Source organism: Nuphar pumila, chromosome 4, assembly GCF_984573655.1.
Source record: "Nuphar pumila chromosome 4, dmNupPumi1.hap1.1, whole genome shotgun sequence".
NCBI lineage: Eukaryota > Viridiplantae > Streptophyta > Magnoliopsida > Nymphaeales > Nymphaeaceae > Nuphar > Nuphar pumila.
In genome coordinates, this window is record NC_143252.1 from 37,057,639 (window position 1) to 37,077,204 (window position 19,566).

The window sequence follows — 19,566 nt, forward strand, 5'->3', positions numbered from 1 at the left end:
TTGCAGGTTCAAAACCCAATGGTTTAGTTGTATAACTGGTATAGGGGTCTGCCTATAACCCCAGCTTGCATTTCAAAAAACATGGTTGGAGTTTTACTATGGACAGCGATTGTAAGTACGGGCCAACATGGGTGGGTCTCTGATCCTGGAGTGGTTTTTTTGAATAAAAAAATAATACTAATAAGCCCCAACAAAAAAAATTTAGAATCTAGTGAACCGTTACTTTAGACTTCACCATTGGTGTTGTTTCCCCCACGTAGCAAGATTGGTTGCATGTAAGTGGGCTCAGTGCTGCGTTCTGTTTCTCCCCCACCATCATAATCAGAAGTTTCATAAAGTTAGCATGGTTGAGTCCATGGGGGTGAGGGGTAATTAAACCCTTTTAAGTTTTAGGCTATCAGGACAGCGATTGTACTGAGTCTTTGATCTTTAAGCAGTTTCTTTGAGCAAAAAAATAATAATAACAGAACCCCAACAAAAGTTTTTAGAATGTATGTAGTCAACCGTTACTTTAGGCTTCACCATTGGTGGTGTTGCCCCCACTTAGCAAGATTGGTTGCATGTAAGTGGGCTCAGTGCTGCTTTAGGTTTCTCCCCCCACCATCATAATCATAAGTTTCATAAAGCTTGCATGGTTGCCTCTCTTGGGGCGACGGTTTTACGCTACTAGGACAGCGATTGTAAGTACAGCAGATAGAGCCAGGGTAGCTAGGTCTATGATCATGAAGCAGTTTCTTCGAGCGAAAAAATAATAATAATAATAATAATAAAACCTCAACAAAAAATTTTAGAATGTAGTGAACCGTTACTTTAGGCTTCACCATTGGTAGTGGGTTGCCCCCACCTAGCAAGATCGGTTGCATATAAGTGGGCTCAGTGTTGCTTTCGGTTTCTTCCCCATCATCATAAACATAAGTTCCATATTGATTATAAGATTGGTTGCATATAAGTGGGCTCAGTGTTGTTTTCGGTTTCTTCCCCAGCATCATAAACATAAGTTCCATATTGATTATAAGATTGGTTGCATATAAGTGGGCTCAGTGTTGTTTTCGGTTTCTCCCCCATCATCAAATCATAGGTCTCATAAAGTTTGTAGGGTTTTACGCTACCAGGCACAGCCAACGTTGTTGGGTCTATATATGATCTTAGAGCAGTTTCTTGATTTTGAGTAAAATAATAATAATAATAATAATAATAATAATAATAATGTTTAAATGAAATAGGCACATATTCTTTCAACAAATTGCCTATATAACATTCTCAAGTTACTTTTTATGACAATGACAATGACGTAAATGTCATTCACTCTGGTTGAATCTTTAAAATGACACTATATAATTATTATTTTCTTTAAATGAATGAATTTGGCTTTTTTTTTTTTAGTTGTAGCCAAATAATTTGCTTTATTAAGAAATAAGAAAAGTGATATAGGTGCTCCTTCCAACAATCTTTTGAAAAGATAGGTGCTTGTATTGAAAGTTTTAAAGCAGATGCAGTTGATTGTGATTTTTCCATGAGTCAGTAGGGATGTAAACTGTTCCTATTTGGATCAGATATGGGCTATAGGGATTCAAATTTGGATTCAGTTTGGATGGTTACAAGCTCATACTATGTCCACTTTTTTACATGTAACGGATCCGGATATCCATCAAATTCAGTTATTTCTCAGATTTGATAGCAAAAAATCAAAACCATATCTGCATCAGATTATGATCATATATTCTTTTGGCTTACCAAATGCATCTAAATGGAATTGAATTAAGTCGGATATCAGATAAAATCCGGCTCAATGACATCCCTATGACCCAGGCACCTATATGTAAATTTCCAAATAAAAAAGACACAGAAACCAATGTCAATATTTGATAAATGACACGTGGAATAGCTCAAGACAAGGTGAGCAAATTACTGACTCAATGCCAGTCTTTTTTTTTTTTTGTGGTGGCTCAACCAAAAGAAAACCAGGATCATATCAGCTGTGACCAGGGTGGGTGTGAACCAAACCAAGGTGCAGGCCTTCCGCAGTAAAACTCTTGAGGTCCATCAAGCCCTTAGGTAGTACACTTGTTTTTGGACTTGTAGCAAAGGTGGGCACAGGTGTGTGTGTGGCAATGGACCAGCGCATTTGGGTCAGGGTGGCCACTTGTCCACCCTGGCCCATTTGGGTCAGGGTGCCCCTGATCATGATGTCCTTTAACTTGGACGCTTTAAGCCAACTCACCTAACCAGGTGGTAGGAGTCCTTGAAGCTCCAATGCGGTCTTGATTTGGATGTCCAAACTTCTCAATTTGAGTTGAATACTTTTTTCTTATTTTGGAAAGGCAATCTGGGGGTTAGACAGACCCCTACCAGTTATACAATCCAACACAAGGTGACGTGCACTAGCTGCTCCTACCAAACAAGGAGCCCCATTTGGTGAGTTGAATACCTATTTTACGCGGGCAGGTTATATGTTCCTCCCAGGTTTCCTGGATCATCCTGCAGGCTGGTGTACGGCTCCCCCCTACACCCTACTAAGCACCACACGGCGCTCAGTGGGGACCCCGGAACAAGAACTGTAGCTACAGTGTGTGTTTCGGAGGTACACACCTCTCCTATTTTACTTTGTACACAAGTGCAGTTATTGTTAAACAAGCAAGTGCAGTCACATGAGGCCCCCCCTCATGTGGGGGTGTGGACCATAGTCGTTATATAGAAAGGCCTTGGTGATCAAACACTCTGTTTTTTAGCTATATCTCTGCACCATACATGAGTCCGGCAGCATATTTTGATTGTCCATTGTCAGCTGAATCCATCAAAGCTTATGGGCAACTGGAAGACAAATAGCTTTACCCAAATACTATGGTAAAGTGATAATATTCACCACATTAAGTAAGAGTCCCATGCAATTCACAAAAAAAAGGACCACAAATTAAGTTGGTCGATGAAAAGGAATGGCCAAATTTAAGGACTTGGTATAGTGGTCGTAAAAGATGAAAGGGATTCTTACATGATGGATGTTTTTCCAGATTTCTTTACTGAGGCCTGCTTCACTTGCTCATGCCCATTTGCATTCTGGAACCCATCTAAGCTCTGTTTGTGAGCCTTGAGTTGGAGGTGCATTGCAGTTTCCTAAACACTCTCTGCTGTCTGTTTGTGAGCAGTGCATTGCGGTTTCCCAAATACTCTTTGTTGTTTGGGAGCAATGCCGTTGCCAAAACTCGATGTTGGAGGTAAAGACTTCACAACCTCAACATCACATTTCAACACCATGCACGGGAGGACATTTTTTTGGCAACTCCATCTCCAAACACCATATTTTTACAATACTACAGTTTGACAAAACCATAGTTTGGCAACACATGGAACAGATGTTTCCATCCTAATGCAAGGCTCCAAGACAAGCTGCTTGTGGTTCTTGCTCGGCTCACAAAGAAATCTCGTTCAAACTCATGAAATAGGCTACGCAAGCCAAACAAGAATATTGCACATTCGTCTTGTATAAGCTTGTTAACCAGTAATAAGTATATTTTACATATATTTTATATCATAGAATATGGATGGTTGAAGTGTTTGGCTTGCAACCAATAAGTTTAGAGCTCAAATCCTATTAATTATAGCTTTGAAACAATGTGTTTATTTTGTAAATGAGCTAATTTAAGCTTGGTCACTTAGTTTAGAATTAAAAATTTGTTATTTTCAATTTTGAAGAATATATATATATATATATATATATATATATATATATATATATATATATATATATATATATATATATATATATATATATATGAGTGAGTGGTAGATACCTGATGCAAATGGATGCGCATTGAGTGTCCATGGCATGTGCATGACGGACGCTCAATGAGTACCTCATAAAAAAAAAGGGCCTTTAGTGGCACTCTTGAAGCGTCAATAAAGGGTCCAGCAGTTTTTTGACCTTTGAAGGTGCTTCAAAAGCACCATTAAAGGGCCTTTTTACGTAGGATGCTCACTGAGCATTCTTCACACATGCACGATAGATGCTCAGGGTGCATTCATTTTCGTAACACAACTACCACATTTCTTATATATAAAAATACCTCCCCTCTCAAACCTTTCTCTCTCTCTCTCTCAATTTGGAAGACCGTCCGAGGCTTTGCGCCTCCCTTCTCCTGTTGTCATCACCTTGTTTAGTGGGCCATGTTTAGTGGTGCAATACCACGTTCACACGCTCCCGAACTTGTGACACAGAACCTAAGGCATGCACTAGTCCTCTCCCGCATTTGACCCATCGACAAGCGCAATCTCCACCCCCATGCATTTCAGAACAAAATCTTTAATGGGTAATTTTAAAATTTTTTGCTCATCGTAAGCTTCACGGATTCCAAAATTGGATAAATTTACACTAACTCTGATATTTGGGTGATTCTAATACATGATTTAAATTAAATAAAATAAATGATTGCATGCGTTATTTTATGAATAAAATATGTATATATGCTCGCATGTGTGGTTTTACAAATATAGGTATATATTTGCATGTGTTAAGCTTTAGGTGGCTCGTACTGTGAAATACATATGTTCAAAATTATATATGTATGTTATGAAATGTAATTGATTCGACGTATCGAATATGGATGTTTTAATTTTTTTTGTGTACGCTTTGAGGTTTAATTTACGAACACACGAATATTATGAAATGTGATGTTATGATATGCTGCTAGATGATGTGATATCTGATATGATACATGTTGAATGATGAATGTATGAAATGATTAAATTATATCATAATAGAAATGAGATATGTGACCATTTCTTTTGATATGATATTGACTCATTGATCGAGCTCAGACAAGTGGCTCATGACTTTGTATATGGTCATCTGAATTGATATGCGTTGGTGCCCCAAAATAGTGGTCGATAATCTTATGTCAGATTAATTAAATGTATACATGCTTGTGCCTGAATTGGTAGTTATTAATCTTGTGAGCGGTTAACTATGTTCATGCATGTATGGCAATAGAACTATTGAAGAACTCTTTCAAAGAGAATCTCTGTGAAGGTGTGCATGACCAAGATCGGGTGATTCGGCTAAGACGGTAAATCTTTGTGAGGATGTGCATTGTCCAAAATCAAGAAACCCACTTAGACGGTAAATCTCTTTGAGAAAGTGCATTGTCCAAGATCAAGTAATTCGTCTAAGTGGGAAACTCTTCGTGAGATTGTATATTATCAAGACCAAGTGATCCGAAGGAAAACTTGTTTTCAAGATACAACAAATCACTGAGGATGAATACTGAAACTAAATTTTGATATGCCAGATTAAGGATGTATGTTTGTGATTACTCATGTTGATTATGATAGAAAGTTTAATGTGATATATTGTATGTACCCTTGAGGTTTCATGTCCTTATCAACTATAGATCCTAGCATGAGATTATGATTTAATGGGTTAAACATGTTAGTGAATTACATCACGCCCACTTAGTTTTTTGGCAAATGAATACATGATGTTTTTCTGAGTGAAATAAATCATGCATGTGTATCATGATTGATGTACATCATAGATATATATCTGATTTGATGAATTATATTATCATTAAATACGCTATATGTATTAACTTTGTTCATTCACCATGTGTTCTAGTGTAGACCTACCAGGCTTTCATGAGTTTGACTTTTTTTATGAGATTCCAGGTGATGTATCACTCTAGAGCGGATGGAGGATGTTGAGGTGGCATCGAGTGCCAATCATTTTTCTTTTACGTGCATTGAATTGTGGATACATATTATTCAAAACATTAGCATTTATTGGGTCACGGAATTTTGAATGCAAAAGGTTATCTGCATTAAATTCGGTATAATCTTTATTATGTGGAATGTAACCTGCCTTAAGTTTTAAACAAAAGTTAAAAATGTTTATGCTAATTATTATTTCAATATAAGAAAATATTTTAAAAATCTCAAGGCGTTACAGAATCGAAGTATTTTAAATGAGTAATGTTATCCACCTTAAATTCAGTATTATTGCAATGTATGATTTGTAACCCACCTGAAGTTTTAAACTAAAGTTAAAAAGGTTTTCACTGATGATTTAAGTAAAAAATAAGTTTTAAATTTTTATGCAATTTTGGGTTAAAAATCTCGAGGAGTTACAAGTCCAAATGCAAACTGTTTACTGCAAATGGTGAGCACATTTGGACGGCTACAAACTCCAATTGAAATAACCACATATTTAAGAAGAATTTTTAGAAACAACAAGGTTGCATTTGTATACAAAATTTATGTAAATGGTTATGATTCGGGTATTTGGATGGTATTTTGAAATTCATTTTAGAGTTTTCATATTCTAACAAATCCTATTCTTCAAATTCCCACCTAAAGAGACGGTAATTGTTAATCCAAATCACTACTACCAGTTTTTCTCAATTTGTTTTCCCCATGATGCATGCAGGAAAACTATTCGCACACCATGTCCTGAATGATATGCTGCCATGTGCAAATGTCAAGCCTTTTTTTCCCCTGAAATTCCCATCTCTTGAATCTCAATTACGACACACCAGGAAACATTGTACTCATGATCTCTCTCAAGACTTCCTAGCAATTATAGTATATAATCCATTCATCAAAACTCCGCATCCATAGGATATAGATCACACATAACTTATACATATAGGGTTAGTGTTTGATATCCTCATGTGTTCCAATATTGGAAAACTTTAAATTGTTTATTTTTATCTTTCTTTCTTTTTTGCACATCTAACCCTCCAGATGTGATCTAAATGTTTGGCTTAGTAAAACCCGCCATTCGGTCATGTTTTTCCGAGGTGTATGTAGGATTTTTTGTGAGTTGAAACTTGAAAAATCGTTGGCCTAAAATGTATGAAATTTACAACCATTAAAAATCATATTCTACATCAAAAAAATACAATGCAAGGGTTGATTCCTACCATTTTCGTCATGCTACAATTCCATGTTGGACAGAACACCCACTCCTATGAGTTTCAACTAGAGGGTTGGAGCCCATGAGTTAGTGTGTGTGTGTGTGTGGTAAAAACCTGAAAGGCAACTTGGCGAAAAGTAGGGGTGTCAACGGGTCAGGTTTGGTTCAGACCCATTGAAACCAGATTTTTGGGTATGGTTTCGAGTACAGACCCCGGTCTACTATAAGAAAAACCATATCGGGTAAAATAATATTTTTTAGCATTTTTACATTGAAAATGGAGGGTCTTATTCGAAACTCAGGTCGGGCCTGGGTCTGATATAAAATTTCACAAACTATACCCGAATCCATGCATTAATCGGACCTTCGGATCCAGACCCGGGTCTTAATCGGGTCTTCTTATTTGTCACCATACCAGGACCCTATAGGGTTTGGTCCGGGTCGGGTCTGGGTAAACCCGAACCGTTGACACCCCTAGGGAAAAGAGAACTTCAAAACTCAATACTTGCCTCACATGGATAGAAACTATTAGCTCAATTAAGTGCAAAATTGCAATACAGTGCCTCAAAAGCCAAAATCGGAAAGTGAGAATTTGCATACAGACTCATTATCTTAAGAATTGTGGCGTATAGAACTAAAACAGATCATACATGGAGCACTGCAAGTGTGGGAGAAAACGAGGAAGACAGAGGTGATTGACACTAATTTTGATGTTTTTTAGGAACCTTCTGTGTAGAACCAGTTAACAGGACAGAGGAACTTGTCACATCCGCAAGAGATACAACAAAAAATGCTCCAAGCCAACTTGGTAGAGGATGGCTAAACTGAAAATTTTCTGTAATATAACCAATGAAGGACCAGTCATAGCATGTAAAAGTAGAATCAGCTTCCAATTCAAACACTCTCTGGTCCACCAAGCCTAGAGGTCTCTTCAACGTTCCCTCCAGCACCAGCCTTATCAGTTGCCAACCTTTCTTCCAGGGTCCGCGCACCCCGTTCTCTGCAATATGGTAATAAAATTCCATGATTAAGAACTGCAAATGATCTTTGATTGTCAAAATCCTGAAAAGGTGGTTCTAGGAAAATAGTCATTGGCTTGGCTGATAAGCAGGAAGGTAACTTCAGATATTGCTATTTTCAACTAGTCAATCTTCAGATTCGTTTGCATGATAAAAGAATTTCCTTCCATAGTAACTACTATGAACTAGTTGAATTGTTTTGCTCTCTCTCTCTCTCTCTCTCTCTCTCTCTCTCTCTCTCTCTCTCTCTCTCTCTCTATATATATATATATATATATATATATATATATATATATATATATATATATATATATATCATGAATAGAAACTCAATACCGCCAGCCTACCACGAGTGAACAGACATTTTTTGGTGATTGGCAGATCTTCTGAAGCGACTAAATAAAACCATTTATACCATCACTCAGATGATTCAGTCCAAAAGAAAAATGCCTGTTCTCTCTCTCTCTCTCTCTCTCTCTCTCTCTCTCTCTCTCTCTCTATATATATATATATATATATATATATATATATATATATAGAGAGAGAGAGAGAGAGAGGTGGTCTTTCTTTTGGACTGAATCATCCGAGTGATGGTACAAATGGTTTTATTTAGTCGCTGAAGAAGACCGGACGATCTCCTTGACTCCCTTTATCATATGCTATAGTTAGTTAATCAAGTTAAGGGAAAAATGACTGCAAACAGTCACAGCCCCCCCTGACTGAAGGCACTCTTGGAAGTACAGCACTACTCTGTGAGAGAGTTTTGATAAACTGTTTGCACTAATGAGAAGACATCCCAGTAGACAATATGGGTGACGTTGAAAACAGTAAAGGTGATTTGATCTTAGAAACTTCTTGATGAGTCATGCTTCAACCTTTTTTCTTATTTGATGAACATGAAACCATCAAGTGTCATAGAAAACCATATCTGGAAAATTTTGGGCTTTTACTAATGAATTAGTACATTTTTTTTAATTTAAATATATAACTGATGGAAATGCAAGACTGAAGAGCTGTCGTTTACCAAATATAGCAAAGGTTGAAATCATGCTGATATAAAAGATGAATTGGAATACCTCCTCCTAGATGCATCTACAGGGTCAGAACTGGGCAATAGAGTGGCTCCCAGTACATGGCCTTTGGGTTGATTAGATGCATCAGATCTTCCACAGAGAAAACGATCACAAATACTGGCAACAGGATCCACAAGTGGTCTGCAAAGGCAAACAGTGAGAAACGAGAGCATGAATAACAAAGATTAAAATACATTTTAGCCCAGATCCATTAGACTGGAAGCAAAATAAGAAATCAACAGATCACAATTACCGCAAGAGTTCAGGAAAGAAAGTAGTGAATGCAAAGTCATCACTTGGGTCGCCCTTCAGACTTGTTTCTGGTTTTCTCTGAAGGTACCTCAAATATATCCAACTCATGTATGTACCAAATATTACAAGTGGAAGGTATGTTGAAGACTCCACCACAAAGAAGCTTACAACTATCGATATCAATACAAGAAGTGATGGCAACCACTGAAAGAGATTATCAGAAAGATATTAGGAACTGTCACTGAGTTAAGTTGAATATGCAAAACTTGGTATAAAACTATAAATCGTAGGGAAGAGATGAACCTTTGTCTTAATCTTCAAAAGGAAAAATACTGAAATCTCTTGATCTGGTATAATTTGCTTGACGCCCACTACAAAACCTGAAAGGATACCATGGAACCCAGAAATAGGAGTATAGCTGCCAAAAAACAACAAATTAACAATGTGACAATATTGCATGTTCAGTTAGCATATAAGTAGCCATCTTCACGAGAAACTCCAACATCATTTGCAACAACATGAAAGCTTCAGAATAGCAGGATCATGCTAAAGTTGCATGGCTTGTTAGTTTCATGTCATCAAGAAGCAATGCATGTGTGAGTGTGAGTGTGAGTGTGAGTGTGAGTGTGAGTGTGAGTGTGAGTGTGAGTGGACTGTAAATTGAAAAACAAAATGATTGAGATTGAGAGCATGCTGAAAACTATTGCAGGAAATTCAAATTTCTCCCAATCCAATCACAACTCAAAGTGGATAACACAAAGGATAACATGATAGGGAAATAGGTGAAAGAGTGGTCTCATTGAAATATGTCCCTACCTATGTCACATGGGTGCGGGTGCGGGTGCGGGTGCGGGTGCGGGGATTCGGCACTTCCAAAAAACCCGGGTGCGGGGGTGCGGCAGGGGCAAAAATGTAATATATATATATATATAAAAGGAGGATCCGGGGAAAGGGAAAAAAATCTGTATAAAAAACAAAAAGAGGCAAAAGCAAACCCTGAAAAGTTGAGTTTTCCGGTTTTAATGGTAAGATGTGTAAGTATGGTTAAGAAGCTAACAGTTAAGCAGTTAAGCTGTTTATATATATATATATATATATATATATATATATATATATATATATATATATATATATATATATATATATATATATACTAGTTCCAAATCCAGATCTACATCATCAAATCCTTCTGGATTCAAAATCGGATCAACTGTAATCCAATCTGTATCCAACCTACTTTCCCCCCTACTGCAAGGCGTTTTTCAATTGGTGGCCCAGGTCATGGATTGCATGTCAGCATAAAGGTTTAAGTTGGATATCGGACTGGTGTGGGTTCGTTTTTTGTTCGGATCTGGCATCCCAGTCAAGATCAGTTACACCATATTGTAGTTGGTTATTTCCCGGATCAGGTGCGAATTGAAACCATAGTGACCCACGACTTGTGAACGGGTCACGTATGAATATGACCCAACACCAACTAAGATCGGATTCAGTAGGGCACAAAAAGATGCAGACTGACACGGACAGACACTCACATTGGCATTCACGCAAAACCCTGAACCCTCTCTCTCTCTCTCAGTCTCTCTCTCTCTGAAAATCCATGGCGTCCTTCCCAGAAAACCCTGACTAATGGTGAAAATCCGGCGAGAACATGGCCGGAAAATGGTCGTCTACATTCCTCTTCGCCGTCACCTTCCTCACCGTCTCGTCTCTTAGATCGGCCTCCAGGGCGTCAACAGCAGAAAACACAGTGGTCCACGCCACACCCCCAACCCATCGCCAACATTCTCCTCCAGATTCCGGAAAGGGAACAACAATACACTCGAGAAGACCTTCGGTCGAGCTCGAATCCCTCCAGAGATCGGAGGTTGCAGAAAACTGGACCAAAATGACCCTGGGTGCAGTCAATGCACCCAGGGTCGGGTTGACCGCACCCGGTGCCGCACCTGCACCCGCACCCGCGTCGACGCGGGTGCGGCACCCTGCTAGCCGAATCCCTGTTACATAGGTCCCTACGCTATTATAGTGTGAATACTCTTGTCCTGATATTTTAGTTTTCTTGTTAATTGCCGTTGATAGAACTTCTGCTTCTACCATTTTTCACATTATTTGTGACAATATCTATTTTTTCTTTCCCGAATTCTCACAAGAAAGAAACCAGCCCTACTTTTATCATAAGAAGAGCCCCAGAAAGAAAATTCACAACTGGTGGATCACATATTGAGTGGGCTAAAGACATTTGGTTGATCCAGTCAAATAAGAAAGCAGGGATGTACTATAGGAAGAAAGCAATTACAAGGAAAATATCCTAGAAATAGAATACATCGGAGCCAATTGTCTCCAATATGCATTGTAAATATTACCCCTGATCATGATGAAATTTAAATGTCACAGAAAATTGGTGATGCTTCAAGGTTAGATGAATTAAGGATGGGATCTCAATTATAATGCTTAGAGATTTCTTATTGCTAGAGATCTGTTGATTTTTTCTGCATATTTCCATGAAATAATCTGCTCACAGTACATATATATATGCTGCGAGCAGTAAAAAGGTGGTAGCTGAGCCTATAAAAAAAGGTGGTAAAGGGGTTTTATCATGTTTTCCTTAAATCTGACTGTACAGATGTGTTCGACATTGTCAATTTACTAGGGAATGACACTTGGATCATGTTTTTCGATAAAAAAAACATGATTTTGTAAGCCTTGAATATTTATGAAAATCTTAGACCATCGATTTTTAAACCGTATAGAAACCTACCTGTGTATCGGAATCACATAATCCAAGAGTTAATTCCTATAAAATCAAGCACACCTTCAAAATCCCGGTTAGCAAGAAAAGTGGTTAGCAGCTCTCTCTCTCTCTCTCTCTCTCTCTCTCTCTCTCTCTCTCTCTCTCTATCTATCTATCTATATATATATATATAGAGAGAGAGAGAGAGAGAGATCCAATTTCAGTACAATGAAGGCAAAGAGTAAACTGAAGCCATGCAAGCTGATCAAAAAGGTAAAATCCACCATATGGAAAACATCACAAGTAACCATTCCATGACGTGTTTGGAATATAAGCAACCAAAAGAAATGGCTCTGAAAGAGCTCCTTGATACTTACAGAAAACTTTCCTGCCTTGTTGTGTAGTATAATGCAATCATTGTGAGGAAGACACAAATTGATATTAATATATTAACTACAAAAATGAATTTCACGAACTCCCTCGAACCCCATATAGGCTCTAGTAGTTTCCCAATGAAGAGAAGACCAATTATGCTGATCATCAACTGCAGAACCAGAGTATGTACATAAATTGATCATGCCAAACAGAAAATTTCTATGAGAACAAGAGTAAAAAAGGTTGAGCTCTATAGACTAGAGAATGATGTTTGTTACTAAGAATTATTTAATGATAAATGCTCCTACTTGTTGCCGTAATCAATTGATATATACAACAGAGCTAACAGGAAACTGTAATTCTGCAACAATGATTATGATAGAAAAATGATAAGCATAAGAGTCATGGTCACCACTTGCAACAGCTGACATAGCTTCAGAAACCTCTCTCTCTCTCTCTCTCTCTCTCTCTCTCTCTCTCTCTCTCTCTCTCTCTCTCTCTCTCTCTCTCTCAGGTAAGGCTTGCTCCCAGTGGTCTTGCAAACTAATCCCTCAAATAAGATAGTGCAACTCTAACTGGTCCAGCTATTCTATTCAACCCCAACATGCACACTGAATGAATGTCAATTTCCTTAATTTTCCCTTTTTTTCCTAGCTATCTACAGCCATTTACTTATATGAAGCATTGTTGTCACAGGCTTTACCAGTAACTGCAATATATCTGCACACAAAGACTTCTATATGAAGCATTCTTGTCAAAGAGAGAAATAGCTCTACCAGTAACTATCATATTTCTGCACACAAAGGATTCTATAAGCAGGGGGTCAAATAACACAACTGGACCAGATGTAATCACACTATCTTAACCAAGGGATCACAGTTCGAATCCCATTGAGGAAACCCCCAGCTTGACTATCCACAAAAAGGGATTCTACATTCATTTTCATAACGCGTTAAGTCCAGAAAGCAACTCAAGTGTGGAGAGATCCTTCAGCATATTCCTTAGGTTAAAAAGGACAAAAGATTCTCGTCTTCAAATATTTCTTGCCAGTTATTTGATGTCATTTGGTGTCTTCCTAGTTGTTCAGTACACATGTAAAAACTACTGTATGATGGACATCTGGTGGCCTTTGCATATTCTGAGTATGAAAACCTCTGCTCCATGGAATTACAAACTGTTCATTAAGTGCCCAGACCCTTTTACTTGTACCCCTCTTGCTATGAGAAAGTTGCATATGACGAGTTAGCAAAGCTACCATTACAGACACAACAGTATGAATTGACATCATAATCACCAATATCAACAATTTCTTGAAAACATGTATTTCTGCTTAGTCTAATTAACATGCCATGAAATTAATGAGAGAAGAGAACACATAATAATGCCTTTACTTTCCCAGTCACGATTTTCAATTATAGAAGTTCCAAATGAAGAATTTGCAGGGGAAAAAAGCAAACCGTAACCAGTAGCCAATAATTCAACCACCAAACGTACATTAATTCATCCATAAAAGTTTATATATTCATATCTGTGATGCAGACTACCATGAGATCTCTAGGCCATAGAACAACATAGGTGAAAAGCTGAATCCTTCTTTTTGCTTTCCCAAAAGGATAAAACGCAGGCTCCACAAAGAGAATTAACAAGACAATGACAGAAGTAATATGAATATTCAAGCAACAAACAAATTAGTGCAGGATACAAAGTTTACGAAACAGCATGTCTGTACCCCCACAACTGATTGCTCCACATAACCAGCTGTCATAAGATTCCAAGCAAAAGGTATCGTCCTGCAAAATCAATTTTATTGAACAATTACATCAATTCATGAAATAGAAAAACTCATACCAGAATTATATCTGCACTTCATGATTTAACATTTTAAATCAATGGTCAAAAGTACCTTGTATATAGCATAAGTTTAAGCACCTACTCTTGACTAGGAACTCTAGAAGATCATGTTAAGCAAGCTTTTCTACACAAAAAATGACACCATACCTTCCAGGGATAAGAGCAAGATAAGAAATTGCTGATGGGAAAATCTGTTGTATGGCATATCCAGCAACAAGTACCAACACCAGCCCTTTACAGAGCTTGGTGAATCCAGAGAAGTTTCCACTCTGTGTGAGAAGGTAAAAGCAACCTCTGTCAATCTTATCAAACACGAATTAGCTACATTAGTTGCTTAAATGAACTGGAGGAAGGCCATCAGCATTTCATCATGTAAGCCAAGAGTTCACTAAAGTAGGACTCACATGCACTTGGAAGAACATCATCGATCACTGACTTCTTAAAGGAACATTGGTGCTCCGCAGCTTCTTTCAAGCATACATAATACCAGTTCACAATTTGTTCAATACTTCAAAAAGTTTTGCCATGGTCATTGATATATGCAAGGTTGTAAGTATCGTATCGTTACCCGTATCGATCGGGCCCAAAGTAACACCATACTATATCGTATTATAAATTTATAATAAAAAATTTCAAAAAATCAGAAAAAATAACAAAAAATCTAAAAAATCATATCACATAAAACAATGATGAATTGCACAAAAGACAACCATAAAATCACAGGGCACAGATCAGGTCATGCTGAACATGAGCGTTTTTGCTCATGCGGACATCGTGGCCGTCTGTTTGCATTTTGGATGAATGCCACGTGGTTTTGTTGACTTTTGAGCTTTTTAAAATGCAAATCGGACGGCCATGATGTCAGCATGAGCAAAAACGCTCATGTTCAGCATGACCTGATCCGCTTCCAAAATCACATATGAAGCATTTATGTCTCTATGATCTGCATAAGACATCATAAAACATCAACTATCTCACAAGAACAATGCAAAATATTAAATATCTTGCAACTAAGAACATGTCACAAGACTCAGATCTTTAATATTACATAAGCAAAAATATTATAGCAATAGTTGCACTCGATTTTCAATCAATTTTCACTTATTACTTGAAACTCCACCTGTGTAGTTATACACTGCCGGTCCCAAGCCCGGATAAAGGAGGAGGATTGCGGTAGGCCTGTGACAGCCAGCATAAAAACTTTGTCATATCCTATGAAAATGAACCAATATGAGAATTTCGTTGGGGCGTTCCCTACTGAGCGACGCGCTGTACTCTCTAGGCCCGGAGGCAGTGATAAATGTGCAAGGGTTGCTAGGTCGTCGCCCAGAAGCGACGCGTCACACCGGCGCCCGGGTGTGGTGTCAAATAGGCAAGGGTTCCCTCACTTTGTTGGACGGGTGGGGGTAAAGAAGTTAGTCCAAGACCATAAAATTAGGTTAGCCACTTGGAGCATAGGGTCTTTAACTGGTAAGTTGGTAGAGTTAGTAGATGTTATGTGTAGGAGAAAGATTGATATTTTATGTCTTCAAGAGACCAAATGGGTAGGTGAGAAAGCTAAAGTGATAGAACCTTGGGGATATAAGATTTGGTATACAGGAATAAATAGGAATAGGAATGGAGTAGGGATTGTTATGAGTCGTCAGTTTATAGATAATGTAGTTGAGGTCCGTAGGAAGGGTGATAGAATTTTACTTATTAAATTAGTATTAGGTACCGATATTATTAATATTATTAGTGTTTATGCACCTCAAGTAGGTTTAGATGATTCCATTAAGCATCAATTTTGGGAAGATTTAGATGGAGTAGTACAAGAGACATCTTATGGAGAAAAGCTTTTCATCGGCGGTGACCTTAATGGACATGTAGGCATTAGTAGGGATGGATTTGAGAATATCCATGGAGGCTATGGTATAGGAGAAAGAAATGAAAGTGGAGAAAGGATTTTAGATTTTTGTTTGTCCTATGATATGATCTTAGCAAACACCTGGTTTAGGAAGAGGGAGTCTCACCTAGTAACATTTAAAAGTGGGGTTAATACGAGTCAGATAGATTTTTTCCTACTTAGAAAGAGAGATAGGGGTTGTTGCATCGATTGTAAGGTTATACCAGGAGAAAGTGTAGCTACACAACATAGAGTCTTAATTTTAGATCTTAGAATTAGACAATGCCGCAAAAGGGATAGACATAGGATAGATCCTAGAATTAAGTGGTGGGCACTGAAAGGAGCTAAACAAGGAATGTTTGTAGAGCAGGTAGTTAAGGAAGTTGATTGGTGTCTCGAGGAGGATTCAGAATCAATGTGGAATAAGATAGCGGGTGGTATGAGAAAGGTAGCTAAGGAGGTATTGGGTGAGTCTAAAGGCGGTGCACCACTAGGTAAGGATACATCATGGTGGAATGAGGATGTCAAATTAGCTATTAAGGTTAAAAGAGAGTGTTATAGAAATCTAAGTAAGAGTCGTGATAATGAGAATTTGGAGAAGTATATGATAGCAAAGAAGGAAGCTAAAAAAGTTGTTCGAAACGCGAGGGCTAAGGTATATAAGGAGGTTTATGACAAGTTGGATACCAAAGAAGGCGAGAAGGATATTTATAGGCTTGCAAAGATGAGAGATAGGAAATCGAAGGATTTGGGTATGGTTAGATGTATCAAAGATGAAACGCAAAGGGTTTTAGTCAAAGATGAGGAGATTAAGGAGAGATGGAAAGATTATTTTGATAAGCTATTTAATGATAGTCATGCTCAAGATCTTGGAGACTTCTCCATTCCTTTTCATGAGATAAATCGTGACTTCATGCGCAAGATTCAAAAGAAAGAAATTGCAGAGGCTTTGAAGAAAATGAAATCAAGAAGGGCAGTTGGCCCAGATGGTATACCTATCGAGGCTTGGAAATGCTTGGGAGAGAAAGGTTTAGAATGGTTGACAAATCTTTTTAACTTGATTTGGCGAACAAATAAGATGCCTAATGAGTGGAGGAAGAGTACTTTGGTGCCTTTATATAAGAATAAGGGTGATATACAAGATTGCACAAACTATCGTGGTATAAAACTCATGAGTCATACTATGAAACTTTGGGAGAGGGTGATTGAGTCTAGGTTGAGGAAGGTTGTCATGATATCGGAGAATCAATTTGGTTTTATGCCTGGAAGATCAACTATGGAAGCTATACATCTTCTTAGACAACTTATTGAAAGATATAGAGAGAGGAACAAAGATTTGCATATGGTTTTTATTGATTTAGAGAAGGCATACGATAGAGTACCTAGGGACGTTCTCTGGTGGACAATGATGAAGAAAGGTGTTTCTCTCAAGTACATTAGTATAATTAAAGATATGTATGAAGGAGTAGTAACCAATGTCCGCACTTGTGGAGGGGTGTCAACCAATTTTCCGATAACGGTTGGGTTACATCAAGGATCTGCTTTAAGCCCTTTCCTATTTGCGATAGTGATGGATGAGCTTACGAGATCAATTCAAGAAAATGTACCGTGGTGTATGTTGTTTGCTGATGATATTGTTTTGATTGATGAGTCTAGAGCTGGGGTTAATGCTAAGTTAGAATTATGGAGACAGACATTGGAAGCTAGAGGTTTTAAGTTGAGTAAGAGTAAGACTGAATATATGGAATGTCGGTTTAGTAAGCAACGAAGTAGTGATGGGAGTGTAGTGAAGCTTGGTGAGCAAGATATACCGGTGAATGATTATTTGAAATATTTGGGATCCATCATTCAAAAGTATGGAGAAATTGATGGAGATGTAAATCATAGGATAAAGGTTGGGTGGATGAAATGGAAAAGTGCTACTGGAGTGCTGTGCGATCGTAGAATGCCATTGCGGTTGAAGGGAAAGTTTTATAGGACGACTATTAGACCCGCTTTACTATATGGTACGGAATGTTGGGCTGCCAAGAGACATCATATTCAAAAAATGAGTGTAGCTGAGATGCGGATGCTTAGATGGATGTGTGGAAATACAATAAAAGATAAGATTCGGAACGAAGAGATACGTAAGAAGGTAGGTGTTGCACCCATTGAAAATAAGATGCGAGAGAATCGTTTACGGTGGTTTGGACATATTCGGCGAAGGCCTAATGATGCTCCAGTTAGAAGGTTGGAGAAATGGGAAAATATATTAGTTAAAAGAGGTCGGGGTAGGCCTAGGAAGACTTGGATGGAGATGATAGGAAAGGATATGAATGCTTTGAACCTCACCGAGGACATGGCGTTGGATAGAAATGATTGGAGGAAAAGGATTCATGTGGAAGACCCAAAATGAATTTCTTTTTTGGTTCATATCGCTGACCCCAATTGTTTTGGGATGAAGGCGTAGTTGTTGTTGTTGTTGTTGTTGTTTCACTTATTACTTGAGTGCCCCATTGTCATGCCGGATAATCTTGTGTCATCTTTGTTAGAGTGTGGAGCTTAATTTCTACCTTGATATAAATCTTTATTACTAGTTGAGGGCAGCGCCCCCGAGGCAAAATGGAGAGTAACTTTGTAATTTTACTCACAATAAAGATTTTTTACCTTAACTCATTTTCTTGAATGAAAAAATGATAGAAATGCACTTTTTTTTTTACCTTAACTCACTTTTTGGGGTAAAAAAATGGTAGAAATGCACTTATAATGACCTCTAGACAAATTGAGAAGTCGGCCCCCAAAAGGTATTTAAAACCCAAAATGAAAAAAAAATAACTTCCGACTTTTTTAAAGTGTGCCGAAGGTGTATCGTACGATACACCCTTTATTGTATGATACAACACGATATAGGGGTGTATCATACGATACACACTCGTATCACTTGTATCACGATACAAGTGTGTATTATATCTCAAAACCCAAAAATAATTATATGTATCGTATGATACGTACAACACTGGATATATGCATTCAGATTCTTGTTAAGATTAGTCAACCTTCTGAAGTTTCAAGCTTTATTTTTCTTAAAGTTGGTTCTTTCATATTTTATATATAATGAGGGACCCGTATGTAACTTTTCTCTTTTAGACTGACGTCTATTTAAACTAGAGGTGATTAGCCCTAAAGAAGATAACGAGTTTCCCTCTTTCTCTGCCGACCTCTCTCTCTCTCTCTCTCTCTCTCTCTCTCTCTCTCTCTCTCTCGGTTCCTGTGTACTCCATTAAAGTTTCCACATGGTATCAAAGCAGTAGGTCTTGGGAGCGTGAGCACGTGTTTTGTCTGCACCAAAGCTCGAGTAAAGAAAAAAAAAGGTGTGTGTATTTTGTCTCTTTACGAGTTGCATAGATCTGATAACAGATCTGATGTCTGACAAATGTCATGACACAGATCTGTAATCAGATCTAAAGGCCACGGTAATCTTTTTTCAATAGGATCGA

At 37.9% G+C, this 19,566-nt stretch overlaps 1 protein-coding gene across 1 annotated transcript in view; it reads right to left on the minus strand.

Moving 5' to 3' along the window:
- Positions 1-7,432: 7,432 nt before the first annotated feature.
- LOC149840015 (rhomboid-like protein 19) overlaps positions 7,433-19,566 on the minus strand; it is a 37,651-nt gene continuing 25,517 nt past the window's right edge. Inside the window, exons 2-8 of the mRNA XM_090002977.1 lie at positions 14,353-14,474; positions 14,084-14,144; positions 12,357-12,523; positions 9,552-9,666; positions 9,250-9,452; positions 9,000-9,137; positions 7,433-7,904 (exon numbers count right to left, since the gene is read on the minus strand). Of these exons, the coding sequence (XP_089859103.1) occupies positions 7,799-7,904; positions 9,000-9,137; positions 9,250-9,452; positions 9,552-9,666; positions 12,357-12,523; positions 14,084-14,144; positions 14,353-14,474 (912 nt within the window). The 3' untranslated portion in view covers positions 7,433-7,798. The remainder of the gene's footprint in view (positions 7,905-8,999; positions 9,138-9,249; positions 9,453-9,551; positions 9,667-12,356; positions 12,524-14,083; positions 14,145-14,352; positions 14,475-19,566) is intronic.